The sequence below is a fragment of the Camelina sativa genome, chromosome 5 (genome assembly GCF_000633955.1).
Source record: "Camelina sativa cultivar DH55 chromosome 5, Cs, whole genome shotgun sequence".
NCBI lineage: Eukaryota > Viridiplantae > Streptophyta > Magnoliopsida > Brassicales > Brassicaceae > Camelina > Camelina sativa.
In genome coordinates, this window is record NC_025689.1 from 10,749,078 (window position 1) to 10,766,547 (window position 17,470).

The 17,470-nt window shown below is 32.4% G+C and overlaps 4 protein-coding genes across 5 annotated transcripts; 2 read left to right on the forward strand and 2 right to left on the reverse strand.

The window, feature by feature from the left end:
• LOC109133079 (non-specific lipid-transfer protein 2P-like) lies at positions 4,381 to 4,780 on the forward strand. The gene has a single exon (XM_019245848.1). The coding sequence runs from the start codon at positions 4,429 to 4,431 to the stop codon at positions 4,711 to 4,713; it is 285 nt and encodes a 94-aa protein (XP_019101393.1). The 5' UTR covers positions 4,381 to 4,428; the 3' UTR covers positions 4,714 to 4,780.
• LOC104786480 (probable fructokinase-1) lies at positions 6,348 to 9,107 on the forward strand. Its single transcript, XM_010511899.2, has 4 exons — positions 6,348 to 6,842; positions 7,598 to 7,930; positions 8,548 to 8,664; positions 8,765 to 9,107. Exons 1-4 carry the CDS (start codon positions 6,444 to 6,446, stop codon positions 8,891 to 8,893), a joined length of 978 nt encoding a protein of 325 aa, XP_010510201.1. The 5' UTR covers positions 6,348 to 6,443; the 3' UTR covers positions 8,894 to 9,107.
• On the reverse strand, positions 9,113 to 10,826 carry LOC104786481 (B-box zinc finger protein 25). The gene is made up of 3 exons (XM_010511901.2): positions 10,264 to 10,826; positions 9,635 to 9,940; positions 9,113 to 9,510 (listed from the first exon to the last, which is right to left on the reverse strand). Exons 1-3 carry the CDS (start codon positions 10,444 to 10,446, stop codon positions 9,271 to 9,273), a joined length of 729 nt encoding a protein of 242 aa, XP_010510203.1. The 5' UTR covers positions 10,447 to 10,826; the 3' UTR covers positions 9,113 to 9,270.
• Positions 11,214 to 13,875, reverse strand: LOC104786482 (probable transcription factor PosF21). 2 transcript variants are annotated; one of them, XM_010511903.1, is made up of 6 exons: positions 13,536 to 13,875; positions 12,713 to 13,362; positions 12,257 to 12,389; positions 12,035 to 12,119; positions 11,600 to 11,946; positions 11,214 to 11,507 (listed from the first exon to the last, which is right to left on the reverse strand). In XM_010511903.1, the coding sequence occupies exons 2-5, from the start codon at positions 13,327 to 13,329 to the stop codon at positions 11,630 to 11,632; spliced, it is 1,152 nt and encodes a 383-aa protein (XP_010510205.1). In that variant the 5' UTR covers positions 13,330 to 13,362; positions 13,536 to 13,875; the 3' UTR covers positions 11,214 to 11,507; positions 11,600 to 11,629. The 2 variants fall into 2 exon arrangements, with proteins under 2 accessions (XP_010510205.1, XP_010510204.1); XM_010511902.1 differs by having other exon boundaries at positions 12,713 to 13,372.

The following is a 17,470-nucleotide window of genomic DNA, read 5'->3' on the forward strand; positions in this document are numbered from 1 at the left end:
ACACCGCTCTGGTATGACCCTTCTTATTCCACATCACCGCTTGCAAACGTACACTTTGCTATTGGCAATATATATTCCATCGTTGCTTCTGTATCCAGCTGAACACTTGAGAAGAATCACGGTATAAGTTAAGAATGAAGGCAACATGCCTCATAAAAAACCGTTATGGTTCAACAAAATCTATGAACCTACCAGATGAGTCTACTTAGTATCAAAAATACTCAAAGCTTTTATCTCCCGAAATTCTGAATATGTGNTTAAGAATCTCACTGAGGAAGGCGTTTTCAATTTATGTTGATTGTTAAAAAGTGGAAGGGATTTTTTGTACAAATCGACGTTAGGTTGGCTACCTAGCAGTTTAGAATCCCTAATTGCGGAAGAAGACCAATAGATGTAACCTATGGAAGGTGAACCAATTTTAAGAGTTACACGTGTCATTCTCTTGCATGCTGACGTGTCAAGCTGAGGGAGAGAGTTCACCTACTTTCATATATATGATTAACAGAGCATTCTCAAGAAAGAAAATGCTGATGAGTTGTTGTTAAAAAGCTCGAGACACCAATGAATTTATTACTCTCAATTTTATTGTTATTTAGTATTTACACCTAATTGCTATTGAATGACTAAGGAATATTCTTTTATAATTAATTAAAAATCAAACATTTCAATTTTAAAATTTCTTTTAATTATTTTTATAACATATTTAATTATTAATACCATTGGTATAATATTTCACGGGTAAAACATATTCTTACACAAAATGAAAGAAATTTTTTAAAAAATAAAAATTTTTGCATAGATTGAAGAAAGAGCGGATTATACATATATTTACTTGATACATAATACTTTGATCTAAATATATTCTCACGGGTTATATATTTTTTTAGACAAAGAAATTTTAGATCTTAAAACTTTACACATAACTCTAACTTTATCTGCATATATGTGCGGGTTGTTACCTAGTTAAATAAATTAAAAAGCTACTTATTAATATTCAATTTTGCATAAATATATAGTAATACAATATAGTCAACCAATTGTAATTATTGAATTTTAGAGTTTTAAATACTTATATTAGGGTAATTACTATTTAGAAATACAAATATAAATTGAAATTTCTTTGCTTCTTTTTTTGTTTCTTTTAAAATAAATTTTTATAATTTTTCTTAAACAACAAATGTAATCCATGAAATAGTTTATTTTCATAAATATATATTATTTTTATTTATGATTACAAAACATATTAGTTACATAAGATCTTTTTAAAGATATTTTTTGCATATCTTGTGTTTTAGAGAGTATTTACAAATAAGTTGCTTTTAGATATATTTTATATATCCATAAAAATAAATTTGAATTACATATTAATTAATTTTATATTATTAAGACTATAACGAATACTTTACTATTTTAAAAGGGGGATTTTAAAAAATACCTCTTTTTCTATGTCACTTTTCAAAAATACCATTTGATAGTGTCCATTTTCAAAAATATCTCTTTTTAATATATAAAATGACAAAATTATAAACCCTAAACCCCAAATACTAAACCCTATCCCTTAAAAACTATACCCTAAATGTAAATTGGGAACCCAAACCTAAAAAAACAAATTCTAAAAATTAATGTAACATAGGGTAATTGTGTAAAAGAGGGCAAAAATGAAATTTTTTTAAAAAAGGGTATGCCAAAAAGGGCATTTCTAACAAATTCTCATTTTAAAATACCTTTTCCCTTTAAATTAATATAAATTTTATTCAAAATTGTTTTTCAAAATTAAACTGGATTTATTTATTTGTTTCTAAAACTGTGAGGAAAAATATGCACAAATATTAACTGTAATTTCTTTTTCTTGTTTTTTTTTTGTTTTTTCCTAAAATATTTATAAAGAATCAGAAATTTAGATTTGATTTATTATGTATTTAAACGTTTTCCTTATTTAATTATGATGTATATTTTTCATTAATTAAATATTTTAACCAATTAAGTTTTAAGCAAGATTATGGTTGATTTAATACATAATAAATATATTTGAAGAGATAATAGGGTCAACTAATCGGGTATTAAATGATCTGTGCGTATCTAACTTAATTTGAAAGGTTAGACAATTTTATTTCAATGATATACTAATGTATGAATAATTATTGATTACTAACATTTTTATTTAAAAACTACCAAATCAAAGTCATGCTTCAAAAGTTGATCCATGAGTACTTTTGCTTTAATAATATAGTTTCAGTTCTTTTAATATGTGGTTTGCGTATACTTTGTTTAGTTTGCAGACAGGGATATTTCCTATTGTTGCCCCTCATGGCCTCATGGGTGAGTAGTTATCATTTCAAGATCATTTAAGGGGGGTGTATTGAAACCATAATTTTGGAGGATTTTATGGGATTTAGAAAATTTGGAATTTTGATAAATTTTAGGGAAGTTGATATGATTTATTATAAAATTCTATCAAATCCCTTCTAAAACCATGGGATTTGGGGNGGGGGGGGGGGGGGTGTATTGAAACTGTGATTTTGGAGGATTTTATTGGATTTAGGAAATTTGGAATTTTCATAGATTGTAGGGAAGTTGATATGATTTAAAATTCTTTCAAATCCCACCTATAACCATGAGATTTGGATTTCTGTATGTTTAACTAAACAAATCCTCTCAAATTCTCCAGAATCTCTAAGAGGGGGGTATTGGTTTGAGATTTTAAAAGAATTTTAATGACTTTAAAAGTTATGTAGAATATGTTGTTATTCAATCAAGACTTTTTAAAACTCTTTTAAAATTTTGTGTTATTAGTTGTGGATTTATAAAAAGTAATCTAAAATCTTGATAAATCTATTGTTATTGGATTAAGAGTTCTATAAAGTCATTAAAAGTTTTATGTTATTCAAATAAAACAAAAGAATCTTGGATTGTTAATGAATTCAAATAATATGTTATTGGTTTAAGATTTTATATCACTTTCTTCATAAAAAAAGTCATGAAAACTCTCTCATCAAATAGAGAGATTTGAGAATCATAGTTCATGACTTTTTGGGAAGCAGAGAAGAAGAACCGAAGATCCAGCGGTGACCTTCCACCACTGTCCGACGAAAAAAGTGCTTAGTGGATTATACGGTGACCTTCCACCATCGTCCGATGATGAGAAACCCAGCGGAAACTCCTCCTCATTCTCTCAACTTTCACTTCGACCCTCTCTCTCTTCTTTCTTTATCTCTCTTTCTTCTCTATGTGTGTGTGCATGTTTGTTTACGTCACACTCTGAGTATATTAGATCATGACATCCTTTTTTGTATAAAATTTTGTATCATCACTTCCGTAACAAGATGAGAAACTCTTGTACCTATAACTTGGAGATCGAGTATGTCATTTTTTTGATAAAACCAGAACAACTGATAATGTCAACAGGCGTTGAATAAAGATGATTTTATAGAAGATGATAAGCAAGAGATTTTTTTTTCTTTCACAGAAGCGTTGAATCAAAAGAATATTGTGCAATATTTTTTGAAAAAGATTTTACAAGATTTTATGAGTGATTTTACAAGATTAGGAAAAAAAATCAGCAAGATTTTAAACAACTTTCTAAACAATCACTTAGAATCCTCAATTTTATACTTTCTATGATTTTATTTGAAGTCATTAAAATTCTCTTAAAATCTCAAACCAATACCTCCCCCTAAAACTTATTAAAATCCAAATCCACAAACTGTTTTGATAACAGTGGATTTTAATGTAGAATTTTTAATCATCAGTTCAATAATAGTGGAATTTAATGGACTTTTTAAAATCCATGATTGAATAACATATGATTTATTTTACACAAATCACTTAAAGTATCAAGTTGAATAGTAACCCCCTTGGATTTTTGTATTGTTAACTAAACAAATCCTCTCAAATCCTCCACAATCATTAAAAATCATTAAAATCTAAATCCACAAACTATTTTCAATAACAGTGGATTTTAAAGTAGATTTTTAAATCATCAGTTCAATAACAATAGATTTTAACAGACTTTTTAAAATAAATGATTGAATAACATAAGATTTGTAAATTTTATAGAAATCACTTAAAATGTCAAGTTGAATACACCCCCACCCCCCCCCTCCTTTAATAATTTGACCAGTCAAACATTTTTATTTCAAGTTCTATTTGATTAGTCAAGCATAAAAATATTTTCAATTTTAATTCAAACTTTGATAGTTTAATTCCAATAATTTGTCAAACTTAGAAATGAAATTACACTAAAATAAATGTTATTAAAAATACAGAATATGTTAGCTACCTAAAACACACACTTTCTTATTGCAAAATAATACTCCATCTATATATATATAGCTTCACCATCCTAATTAAACAAATCTCATAATCAATATTCATACATTTTCTAATAAAAAAAATATATATATTAGAATTAAATAGAAAGAGATACAAATGGCAAAAGGCATGAAGATGAAGTTAACTACATTAGTTTTCATTGCATTTGTTATGTTCTCTCTGGCTCTGTCCAAAGCAGAGGCAGCATGCGACATCCAAGATCTTCAAGTATGTCTACCAGCAGTTATAGGAAGATCTCCACTGTTGATGGAGTGTTGCACCAAATTAAACGATAATCAATCATGTTTTTGTGATTACTTGAAAAATCCATTGGTTGTTCGATATAAGACATTTGCTAAAGAAGTTTTAGAAGCTTGTGCTATACCTATTCCTGTTTGTTAAAACTTATAATATTTATAAAATAATAATTACTATTATAACTATTATAATTTTATGTAATAATGTCTATCATATATTGAGAGTTTATAATTTTATATTCGTCATAGATTTCCAGTCTAAACAAATTATGGCTGCAAATGTTTGCTTAAAACTGAAAATATTGAAAATATTAGGTTGAATAATATTGAGTTGAATTTTTTTTTTTTTTTGGTAGAAAAAATTGAGTTGAATATTATTTAACTCATTCATCTCCAAAATAGTGGTTGAACAAGTTGAATATTTTTGCTGTAAATAGTGAAAGTTGGTTGAATAATTTTTTTCAACTCCTTCAACATTTTCAATTGTGCAACCATTTGCACCCTATATTTATTTAATTATATACAATTTTCATGTAGTTTTTCATTGTGGGATATGGGTGTTCAATAATCACTCATGTATTTTCATCCCTATTTACTAATCAATTTGTTCAATGGATCCAAATTCTAATAATCAATATTTTTTCAATTATTTAAAAGAAATTACTAAACATATATAATATTTTTAAAAAATCATTATTGATTACTAGCTATAAACTTCATATACCATTACTAGCTATAAACTTCATAATTCCACCCAAACTATAAAATTCTTTCAAATTAACAATATTCAATGATTACTATTTAAAAATGTAAAATTGTGTTTACTATTATGTTATTAAAATGTTTTTTCCCAAATCAATTTTGGTTTTGAGGAATTTGATACCTCTATGTTGAAGAGAGGTTTGAATTAAGGATTAAAATTGGACCGTCGCTGGTTTTAGGGAAAACTGAACAGGGGAACCCAGAGGTTTCTTCTAAAAATGTAATAAAACTAAAAACCAGTTCTCGATTATGAAATTAAAAATAGTGTCAACTTGTCAACATCGACCAACCCCATTGCCGTTTCCCTTTACTTTATGTAACTAACGTATATTATGCGTATTAATTACATTATTACTTGTTCAAGATTTTGATTTGTTTCTTTGTTAAAGAGGAAACATAAATCTTTTGTTATTTTCTTACAAAAACTTTGGTTTGAATTCCCCACTCCATCCCACATTACTCCTCTTCTTTAAAAACCGGACCCCATCATCATAATTTATAAGCAAATTTTCACAAAATTAAACCATCTTTGATAATTTGATTTAATAATATACTAATATCACTTGAAGCATAAGACAAATAAATAAATAGAAATCCGAAAACGAATAATTTCCTTAACACGTGAGAGTATCTCTTTGGTGTTTTGTCATCATCCTATTTAACCTGACACCAATAAATATGTTACTAAGTTTATTTTTCACGCAAACATTTATTAACTACTGAATATACGATTTATTCCAAAAAAAAAAAAACAGAGGATCACGGAGAAAACTAAACAAAAAATATCAAAATGCTCGGGCACTTGTTGAAAAGGTAACAAGATTTTTTCCAATTTTATTATAATAAAAATAAACCCATTTATATTTATTTTCTTGGCAACAAAATAAACTCATGTTTTTATGATTTAATTTTAATTAAATTAAATGAAATAAGCTAAAATAATAAAATAAAAATATCAGTAGTAGTAGAAGTAGACTTGTTTCACACCAGTCCCATCGTTCTCTATATATAAACCATTCCTCTCTCTCTCGCTCTCGTTTTTAATATTCTTCTCTTTCCCCTCACTTACGATTTCTCGATCCAACGATTCAACACAGATCTCATAGATCTAAAATGGCATCCAACGGTGAAAAAGGACTGATCGTAAGCTTCGGCGAGATGCTAATCGATTTCGTACCAACCGAATCAGGCGTATCTCTCGCCGAAGCTCCTGGTTTCCTCAAAGCTCCAGGCGGTGCTCCCGCTAACGTCGCGATCGCAGTTTCTCGTCTCGGCGGACGATCCGCTTTCGTCGGAAAACTCGGTGACGACGAGTTCGGTCATATGCTCGCTGGGATTCTAAGGAAGAACGGTGTCGCTGATCAAGGGATCAACTTCGATACGGGAGCTAGAACTGCTTTAGCTTTCGTTACGTTGCGTGCTGATGGAGATCGCGAGTTTATGTTTTATCGGAATCCTAGCGCTGATATGCTTCTCCGTCCTGATGAACTCAACCTCGACCTCATCAGATCCGTACGTTATACTAATCTCTCTTCTGATTTAATTATTGTGATTAGTTTAAATCCAGATCTAGAAGATTTTTAAGATTTTTTAATCTGGGAAACGAAGTAACGAAATTGGATTAGGAGTGTTGAAGCAAGCGTGTAGTTTTGGGAATCGCGTTTATTGGATTGAGATGATTTTTATGATCTCATGAGTCCATGAGAGGCGGTGTGACTTTTCTCAATTTTTATTTTTATTTTCGCGGGTGTTATTATTTTTGTTAGATCCACGTGAGACCACGTGATTTGCCCAATTCCTGCTCCTTCACAAAGACAACTAAAAAATAAAAAAAAAGCTAGAAACCTTTTTGGCCGTGAATATGAAGCAAAGTTGTTTAACAATCACCATCTTTAAAAAACTCTTAAGCTTAAACGTTTTCCCTTAATTAGCTTTTGTAGTGGTGAGGTGAATCTCTGTGAGTATTTGATAAAAAAAAAAGTAAATGTGCACATATACGTGTAAAGTAGGTTCTCTTGTTTTTTATAGCAATGGAGTGAATTCATGTCAGGTTGAATATTTTTGTGTAAAAATTGTTACCTTTACAGCTAATCTCAATGGTGAGGACATTTTTGTTTTTTTTCAACAGTTTTGATAATGATTGACCCTTGAAAACATAAAGAATCTTAATGAAAATGGGTCCCTTTGATAATTTATTCCTAATGATCCAAATTGTGTTATTTTGTTTGATTATGTGAAAGTTTTAACTTTTTTTGTGACCAATGCAGGCGAAAGTGTTTCACTATGGATCGATAAGTTTGATAGTGGAGCCGTGTAGGTCTGCTCATTTGAAGGCTATGGAAGTGGCGAAAGAAGCTGGAGCTCTTCTTTCCTACGACCCTAACCTTAGAGAACCTTTGTGGCCATCAAAGGAAGAAGCCAAGACACAGATTATGAGTATTTGGGACAAAGCTGAGATCATCAAGGTGAGCGACGTTGAGCTTGAGTTTTTAACTGGAAGCAACAAGATTGATGATGAGACCGCAATGTCCTTGTGGCATCCTAACTTGAAGCTATTGCTTGTCACTCTTGGTGAAAAGGGATGTCGGTATTACACTAAGGTAACAACAACACAACTCAAACATATTTACCATGATTGTTATCGTTGACATCATTCTTATCACAATCGTAGTATCATAGTAACATAATTGTCTCTTGGTTTATGCCTTGTGTGTTGTGTCCATTAGGTGATACCAGAAGGCAAAACTAGTCTGCTATATAAATGTCATTTCAGGATTGCTTTTAGGATGTTAGCATATTTTTTTAATAGGAATCGAGAAACTCGTTAATATTATTCTTTTATCAGAACAGGGATTTCAACGCTTCAGCAGGAATCAATTCTGCTACTTGATTAAATATTAGTGGGTGTTTAGTAGGTTTGGTAGATCTCACCAACCACTGCATTTAAAAAATTGAATTTTTCGTGGACCCTCCAAAAGATTAATGTTACTTACTTTAATCAATTGAGAGGGTTGCAAAAGTCGTGATCTCTAAGGTTCTCTGTTTTGCAAACATGACAAGCTGTTCTTGTCAAGAAAGGAAATTACTAATTGCTTTTTCTTAGTTTGCCAAATCACATGAACATGGAAACGATTTTGTTCTTTACTTATTTACGTCAATAACTTTGTGACCTTCACTAAATGGGTTTCTCTTCTTTTACACTTTTTAAACTGTGTAGAGTTTCAAAGGATCCGTTGACCCTTTCCATGTGAACGCTGTGGATACAACCGGAGCTGGAGACTCCTTTGTCGGTGCTCTTCTAAACCAGATTGTCGACGATCAGTCCGTTCTCGAGGTATAACATTCAAAAAAAAAGCATTAGTTAATTAATGTGCCTCAAGATTCAGTATAGGTTCTAACTTCATTATCCTATAACTTCTCTTGTTAACTTACAGAACGAAGAGAGATTGAGAAAAGTGTTGAGATTCGCTAACGCTTGTGGAGCAATCACCACTACCAAAAAAGGAGCCATTCCAGCTCTTCCCTCAGATGCTGAAGTTCGCAGCTTTCTCGAAGGGAAATAGAAGAAACAAAAGCAACTCAAGCTTTCACCATGTAATCTGTTTTGCGCGGCTTTCTTTCTTCTCTTTTCGTATTCTTGTTTTTGGATTGGAGAGAAACAAATTGGGCATTCCGCTCTGTTTTTGTTCCTCTTCTTCAAATGTAATGATTTAAAAAGACTCATGTTGCGATTTATGGCATCACATGCTAATAAAATGATGCATTATTTTTCTCCCATTATCGAGCCTAAACACCTTCCCGTTGCAAATATACTTACTCATACAAAAATACCTATTACTGGTTCGAATCAGATCACAGAGAAAGCAAGGCATATACAATAAACGGGTGTTACATATACGAATCAAGTTCGATATAAAGCTTCACTTGTTTCAGCCAGAGTTTAGCCTAGGTCGGGGACAAGGAAGTGGTCTTCATCATCATCATAACGGATCTCAAGCCTCGGCTTCTTATTCGAAACATTGGACTTCATGGCTCCGTTGTCGGGATGAACATGAGCCAAATGTGAAAACGAAAGCTCGGGAACTTCAGCTGCCGGTAGAGCCTCTTGATCAGGCTGGTCACCAAAGAAACCCATCTCTGCAAGCCAATCCAGCTCTCCGAGATCAAGCTGCTCTTTCTCCTAATTTACAGCAAGTAAATTTATATACATGTCAAAACAAGCTATAACCATGAACTAAGATCAAGATTGAATTAAAACATATATAGGCTATATCATTCGTTCGATTTGGTTAACCACTTCTAACCTTGTTACTGCAGTCAAGATCCGAGTAGCTGAAGAATTCATCGGTAGCCCACAAAGGAGATGGAGCAGCGGGTTGCTGAGTTTGCAATTTAGAGAGAACCTGCTTTGCATTCTGCTGGTTAGATGGGTCAAAGTGATTCTTCTCCACTTCTTGATTGCAACTAGTGGAGCTAAGAGCAACTCGGATTCCAGTGGCTAAGAACCTCTGGTGATTAGCAGAGCGAGTATTTGGTGCATGGGTAGCCTCGTCGCAGTCTCTACAGAGAAGAGCTCTATCCTCTACACAGAATATGAAAGCTGCCTTCTCCTGCAAGTCAACAAAGATGAACACAAGAAACAGATTTAATACAGAAGTAACCTTGAGAAAGTGTTATCTGATCCCATTTAAAATAGTTACTAAAATGAGATCTAAATATTCAATCTCTAAAACTTGATCCTATTCCCACCAAATACCTTACCTGAAGTTAGATCTAAAAACCTAATCTTTGTTAACGAATAGAGATACAAAGCTAAGAAACTTGTCCATCATTACTCCAAAAGAATCTGCCAAGAACAGCTCAATCACAACAGAAAAACACACAAAGATCTTCTTACAAGTAAACACAGAGACAGAACAGAAGGTTTTCTTACAAGGCAGATGTCGCAGGGAGGAAATTTAGTTGAGAGAGAGTCAAGAAAAAGGCGCTGGTGTTTGCTGGCGAGCTTATTAGCAGCATGAATCTCAACGTCACATCTAGCGCACAGAGCAGCTTCATCAGCACAACATATAAGTGTAGCCGGAGCTTTCTCACACACATCACACTGAATCTTCATCTTTTCTCAAAAACAGAATCTGAATATCAGAGGAATCTCCAAAAAAAGATAAAAAAGGATCTTTCTGTTTTCTACCCTTGTTCAAGATCAAACCTTTTTTATAAGACAAATGGAAACGAAACTTTGAGGAGAGAAACAAATAACAAGAAGAGTTTTTAGTTATTGTGTTTCAAGTTAGGAAGTGAATGATTGGTGAAGAGAAGAAGATAATAGAAGAGGAGGAGGTTTTATCAGATTTTAAGATGATTCTGCGTATCAAAAGGAACCACATCCTTGCTTCTTTTACATCAATGCCTTAGTAGTTGTAGGAGCCCACTCTTCTTCTTCTTCTGCGGCTCTCATTGTTTCTCTCCTTCTCTGTCTGTTTCACTTTTGTATTTTTGATATTATTTTCACTTACATTTTTGGGGTTGGTCTATTATTTGTTATGATATCATTTTTGCTTTTGAACACATTTGAAATTGTCGTTGAATATACTAGATAATATCAAAAAGTGGTTTAATTGTCTTAAATGTTTGTCTCTGTATACTACAGTAGTACAGTGTAGCCGTAAAATCTTGTGGACAGTAATGTTTTCACAACAATATAGTCGGCTGAAATGTTTTTTGCGGTCTGTATTGCATATTGGAGAAGACATTGAATGTTCTTTAAGATCAATACAAGTTTTGTTGGAATTGGTGTTGACTAATCTGGTGGCTTTCCTTGTTCCCTTTTTTGTGGATAAGCTCAAAACTTTAGTTATGAGATAATGATTTTGATTTATACAAAAAACAATGGTGAACAAATATCATTAACACAAGTGTTGCTGCTGCTGCTGCTGTATCGTAAACACAATTGTTATACAAGATTATAACAAATTAACAATTTTTGAACGTGATTTAATTTTTTTTTTACATGCTATGATGATTTCGAGACCCAGTCTCTATAACCAAATAACCAAATCCAAACAACTAAAATAATTGCAGTGCAAGGAACTCTGTTTCTTTGGGCTATCCACCCACATGTTTTCCCTCAATGACCTTACCAAAAGGCTTCTCTTGTAACACTCAAACGCCAATACCCTGTAGGCCAAGGCACCCGTTAAGCTGTGTTAGCTAAACCCTAAAATCCAAGACACTGCGATATGGATAAGAAAGGAATTCTTCAGGAGTACCTCTCACTTTCGTGGAAATATTCATACTCCTCAGCTCTCTTTCTGGGATTGAGAAGGCTTGAGTCTTACTCCATTTTGTTGTTCCTGCTGTTGCATCCGCTGCTGCATAAGCTGTTGCATCTGTTGCTGTTGAAACTGATACTGCTGTTGTTGTTGTTGTTGCTGCTTCTGTGAATGAATCTGAAGTTGCTGGAACTGTTGTGCGGCTAAGATTGTTTGCATTGACTGATTGTTGGAATAGAATTGTTGGTTTGATCCAAACGACCCATAGTTCAACGCTGATGGAGCAACTTGGCCAGTCAACACCTTCAGATGCTGGATTTCCTCCTTAAGTGCTTCGTTTAGTTCTGTTAATATAGAAGATTCGAATTGATCATATGAACCAAATAACAGTTTTCACAGTGAAAGTAAATGTTTGTGATAAAAGAGGCTCACCATCCTGCAAGTGAACCTGCTGCTCCATTGTTTGTAACCGCAGCTTCAGTTCATTGTTTTCTACAGTCAAGCCATTTGTGTCTCTCTGAACAAACATGAATAAAAGAGCACAAGATTGAAAACCCATAAAGAAACCCCAATACACAAACGAACATTGCAAAGCTGCACTTTAGTTTCGTTTAGCATGAAGAAAGAGCAACACTAAAAAGACTCAAAACCAACCTGTAAGAGAGTCAACTGGGCTGAGAGAGTTGTAGCCTCTGTTTGCAAAGTCTGTACTTTTCTCTCAAGCTCAAATATGTATCTCGTCTTTCTTTCTTTTGATCTTGCCGCGGACTGCCTGTTTGCCCATATCCTATTGTATGAAACAAAAACAAATCACACACTTGCTCCACATGTTTGAGTTTGTACATATACAAACGCAGAAAGGCTTATCAGCTTATATTTTAAAAGTGAACAAGAAAACATGCAAAAGATAGAGAACTAAGTAGCAATTTCATTAATATTTTGTGATGTTAGGTCATTCCCAAAGTTATGTGAAATCAGTTGAAGCAACTAAAAGACTGGTGGCCTCAAAGATTCAAACCAAAAGCACAAAATATTCATTATGTCCATCCAAACTCTGGACATAATAAATAACCAGACAAGCACAAAAGAAAAAGACGAAAGACTAATTACCTCTTAGCACGTTTTGGATCGATGAGAGCAAGCTCAGCAAGTTTAGTAGCAGACATGGACTTCTTAGCATCAATGACAGAATCATCTTCATTCCCGGACATTAGCATCTCATTGATATTCATTGAACCATCCATAGACTGACTGTGTTGGTGCCTGATTCTTGGTCTTTCGCCAAAACTGTTGAGTGTATTCTGAGGATTGGATGTTGAGCCTGTCTGCATCATTGACTCGTTTTTCCAAGCAGTTCCTCCAGATGGCTCACCAACTTGAGCCGAAGACGTAGCAGAAGAATTGAACTTATCCATATCAAGATACATAGAGAGTAAGTCTTCGTCAGTGTCATCAGAGAAAGAAGGTCCATCAGCAGCATTACCAACAACACCAAGATCACTATCAAAGCTCAAATCATCAGGGAGAGTAAGGATCTCAGAATGAGCTCGACGGTGTCCAATCTTCTTAGGTGGGTTATCAAGCATACGGCTAATATCATGGCTCATTCGGTTAGCATCTGATCCATGACCACTGGGACCAGAATCTGAGAATGCAGAGCACCGACCTGATGGAGATGGAGGAGGAAGACCTCCTCCACAAGGTGCCGGAGACTTCTCCTTATCCATTTATAGTAACTTTCCACACCAAATCAACAGGTCCTACAAAACGCTTAATCACACATAATAAAGACTAGGTAAGCTCAATCAAACTCAAAGCTAACAAATTTCTCAAGCAACCCTAAAGCTCACGTTTTTATCCTTAACCCTTAATCAAAATGAAAGACCCTAAATGAAAGCAGATCAAAGGAGACGACTTTGTAAGACCCACTTACAAGAATAGATCTAATTCAGCTGTTGTAGTGTGACCCAGCAAACACAGAGAGAGAGAGAGAGAGCGAGTGAGATCCAGGAGAAAAATTGTAACTTTTTTCCAGGGAAAAGTCTTGGGTTTTTGGACAAAGTGAAGAGATGAAATTGAGTTTTAGGGAGAAGAAAATGAGAGGAAGAGAAGAGAGAGAGATCTATGGAGATGATGAGGGGAAGGGCGAGCGAATTCGATTCTTACAACAACAGATCATTCATCATCATCATCATGAGTAAGGGAATGAATACAATATGCTCTCTCAAAACGCGTCGTTTAGCGTGTTCCGCCATTTCCGTTAAGTGTGACGATGATGATGAGCTGCACAAGATTAAATTAATTTACCAAAAAACGAATTAATAAAAGCATTATGTCACCACCAGGCCTAGGCCTTCTTCTTAAATTATTTTATGGGCCTAAAGCCCATCTATCACTAGTCTTAGGAGTCATGAGCTACATTCTCTCTTTTTTTTTTTTTTGTTGGTAGGTGATGTATATATGTCTCTACTTATTTATCACGAAGATTGTATGAACATTTTATTAAAACAAATATTTTCGTTAAATTGATCGTCATTTAAATTAAAAAAAAAAAGAATAAACTAAACATTATTTTTCTCTTTCATTTACACTACACGTTTCTTACAAGTTTTTAAAAAATGGATATCTATTTGAATATTTAATGTAAGAGCTATATATTTATAAAACATAAATATATCTATTTTTAAATATGTTTTTTCACAGCCGCGAAATTAATTTATACTTAGAATAAGATAAGATTACTTGAGGGAAAAAATAAAAAGATATTATATCAAAATAAGGGATAAAAAAAAAAAAAAAATTCAGAAGAAGAAGTCATTATCGTTCCCTATAAGACAATGGGTGGATAGTGGTACCACACATCTCTGTATCTGTGAAGCATTGTCCTTTTCCTTGTTGGAAAGGAATGTTACGGTGGTCGATTTCACATTCCACTTTTAATAATCTGTTAAACGTTTCGAGATTGTTCATATATTAGAGATACTTGATAAATGTACCTACAAAATCGATATTATTAATTACTGGTCAATTCACAAACTCATTAAATCATATGTAGTTGTTTATATTCCTATCATTTCATACTATCATTTTACAATCAATTTCATCATAAGCTAGTGATAAGCATTTAAAGTCACTTCCTTACAAGGGTCTCATTTTACACATTTCCTCGTACTTTGATATTACTGGTCTTCAATATAGGTGGTTACTTGTATTCTCATGTGGGATGGGTTTTGATTGAGTCTGTCAAGTTGCCTTTTAGCACAAGCTACTACTAAAAAGCTAACTCAGCTAATAAGTATTATTCTTTTAAGCTCACTAATATTCCAAAAATTGGTTTGTAAGTTTTGTTTCGGATATTTTATTTACTATTTGAGTTTGGACTATACCTTAATAATTGTTACACCGATTGGTACCATGCATGCATCTTCCAAGCTCCAAGCTACAAAGTTCAGGCTTGGTTCGGTCTAACGGATACGTAACCGTAAGTAGTTTGTTTACTATGTTTCATCACAATCTTACATCTTTAGTTTATTTATTTGTTTTCTTCTATGTAATCTATATATGAGTTTTAAAAAGATGTAAAGAGATTAAAATATAACTATTTCATTAAAAAAATATATATGAAACAATTTTACATCCTACCTACTTTAACAAGTATTTGTTACAAACAACTCTATAACATTGCAGTAAGTAAGTATATGTTCGATAAAATTAGTTATAGAGTCCCTTGATGAGTCCGGAGGCGTCAGATGAGATTAATTAAGTAGAAGTTGTAAGTTGTAAGTTGTAACCACCTAATGTAATTAACTAGTAGTAATTTTTAGTAATGACTATGAAAGTGAGGGGAGGAGGAACATGTTAAATCGAGAAAGTAAATTGACTAGTAGTCAGTGACTTCTGACGAGATACTACTACTCAAATGCAGGATCAGGGACCATTAGCATCATTTACTATTTTTCAATCCCTGCACACATGTTACGATCATTTTGTTGTTTTTGAGTATGTGTTATTATAATATGGATCCTGATATTATAATATTAGTAGAAGTTCTGATATATGTACTATCTTTATTTTATATCACGAATACTAACTCAAAACTGTGTACTTAGTCCGTTTTCAGATACAAAAAACTACGTGACAACATTATGATTTATTTCCAATTTTGGTTTGACTCAAAAGAACAAACACAAAACTTAGGCTATGGTTGCTTGCACTTTTTAACCAAGTTTAATATACGTTTCAAATATATTCATCCAAAAATCCACTATTTGCGTTATATATTTTTTTTATCAAACTTTATTAGAGTTTATCCTAAAGCTGAATAATAGCGCTTTTTGGTTGGAAATTATTCAATTTCAAATTATGAGATGAACAAATTGAACGAGATGAAAACTTAGACCTATTTTCTTATTTTATTTTATTTTTTCGTTTTTGAAACAACAGAACCAAGTCGGAAATAACAAATAATTTTCCTGATTTTTTTGCAACAGATTTTTACAGTTTTTTCGTTTATAATTTAAACGTCATAAATATTTCTATATGCTTCAGAATCATTGTATCCAAAAAAACTAACATGGTTTACAGTTCAGATCTTCTTAATTATTCTGTTTGAAAGTTAATAAACATCTTCTATAGTGGAGTAGTATAATTTATTAATGCATTACAAAGTAATCGGTCATTTGGGTTTAATTAATGTTTGTTAATCGTTAGTAGTATTAACTATTAAGTATACCAAAGCGCAACCACCTTTCTCACTTTACGCTTTCTCACTTACCCACAACCTAATCAAAAAAATTTGTTAACTAACGCAATTAAAAGCTTTGTTGCTATGATTTGAATCTTGATGTAGAAACTACCAAGGTAGGTACGTTACAGATTCGGAAAAAAGATCAACGATACATTTAGAGATGCTATAATAATGAAAGTAACCTCACTCTTGTCTACTTTTTTTTCTTTTTTTCTTGTAGGACACTATCACTTCATGTACTCATTTGTATTAAAGTTTTTATATATTTGTCGTCTTACGTTTCCGGAGTTAGCGAGGCTCTCGTCTCCACTACAGTGTTTTGACACACTACGTATAGTATTTTTTTTTTTTTTCAAGATCTAGAACCGAGGATTTAGGAATTTCTAGGACATTTTCAAACGTGATGGTTTATTGATTTGTTTTTTTATTTTTAATAGAGCGAAACGATTTGTTATATAATAATGTATACAGTATAATAGTAATACTTAGAGTAGCAATTAACAAAATAGTTTGAAATATTTTACACGAGCTTACAAGTTCGAGCACATGCTTATGTCTACATAAACAGATCTTAACATGTGTAAGTTTACGATCTTGTATTGTCTTTTGATTCAACATATACTTTTAAATCACTTGAGGTGTGGTTTCAGTTTCTGATAAAAAATGACCTAAAAGGTGTGGGCAATATGGCATACGGCCCCAAAGGTTGATAAAAATATCTCTTATCATCATAATTCTTTTTAAAATAAAGTTACTTGGAAGTGTGTGTATATTGAGATTGATATCATTATAGGGTACAAAAGAAGATATCATCATCATCATATCAAGCACTAAAAATTTAAAATATATTATTTCATAGTCAAATTTAAATCGAGTAATGTACTCTTGTGTATGAAGACGTGTATGCATCAATGATCAAATCTTGCAACCTTTTTTATTAGTTTAAGAGAAAGAAAAAAAATAAACCTTAACAAATACATTAACTCAACTACTTGTAATCTAAACAAAAAACTCAACCACTTGTAATCTAAACAAAAACGAATTAACTGATAGAAAAATAAAAATAGAATACTACATTTTTTTGTCAAACAAATAGAATACTACATTACTACATATGACTT

Bases quoted from the DNA above. Each gene is read 5' to 3' on its own strand.
- LOC104786482 (XM_010511903.1), bottom strand. From the start codon at position 13,329: ATGGATAAGGAGAAGTCTCCGGCACCTTGTGGAGGAGGTCTTCCTCCT. The intron at 12,390-12,712 runs GTAATTAGTCTT...TTCATACAATAG, and splicing joins GATCCAAAACGTGCTAAGAG to GATATGGGCAAACAGGCAGT. The intron at 12,120-12,256 runs GTTGGTTTTGAG...ATGTTTGTTCAG, and splicing joins CCCAGTTGACTCTCTTACAG to AGAGACACAAATGGCTTGAC.
- LOC104786481 (XM_010511901.2), bottom strand. From the start codon at position 10,446: ATGAAGATTCAGTGTGATGTGTGTGAGAAAGCTCCGGCTACACTTATA. The intron at 9,941-10,263 runs GTAAGAAAACCT...GTTGACTTGCAG, and splicing joins CTCCCTGCGACATCTGCCTT to GAGAAGGCAGCTTTCATATT. The intron at 9,511-9,634 runs GTTAGAAGTGGT...GCTGTAAATTAG, and splicing joins ATCTTGACTGCAGTAACAAG to GAGAAAGAGCAGCTTGATCT.
- LOC109133079 (XM_019245848.1), top strand. From the start codon at position 4,429: ATGGCAAAAGGCATGAAGATGAAGTTAACTACATTAGTTTTCATTGCA.
- LOC104786480 (XM_010511899.2), top strand. From the start codon at position 6,444: ATGGCATCCAACGGTGAAAAAGGACTGATCGTAAGCTTCGGCGAGATG. The intron at 7,931-8,547 runs GTAACAACAACA...TAAACTGTGTAG, and splicing joins GATGTCGGTATTACACTAAG to AGTTTCAAAGGATCCGTTGA. The intron at 8,665-8,764 runs GTATAACATTCA...GTTAACTTACAG, and splicing joins ACGATCAGTCCGTTCTCGAG to AACGAAGAGAGATTGAGAAA.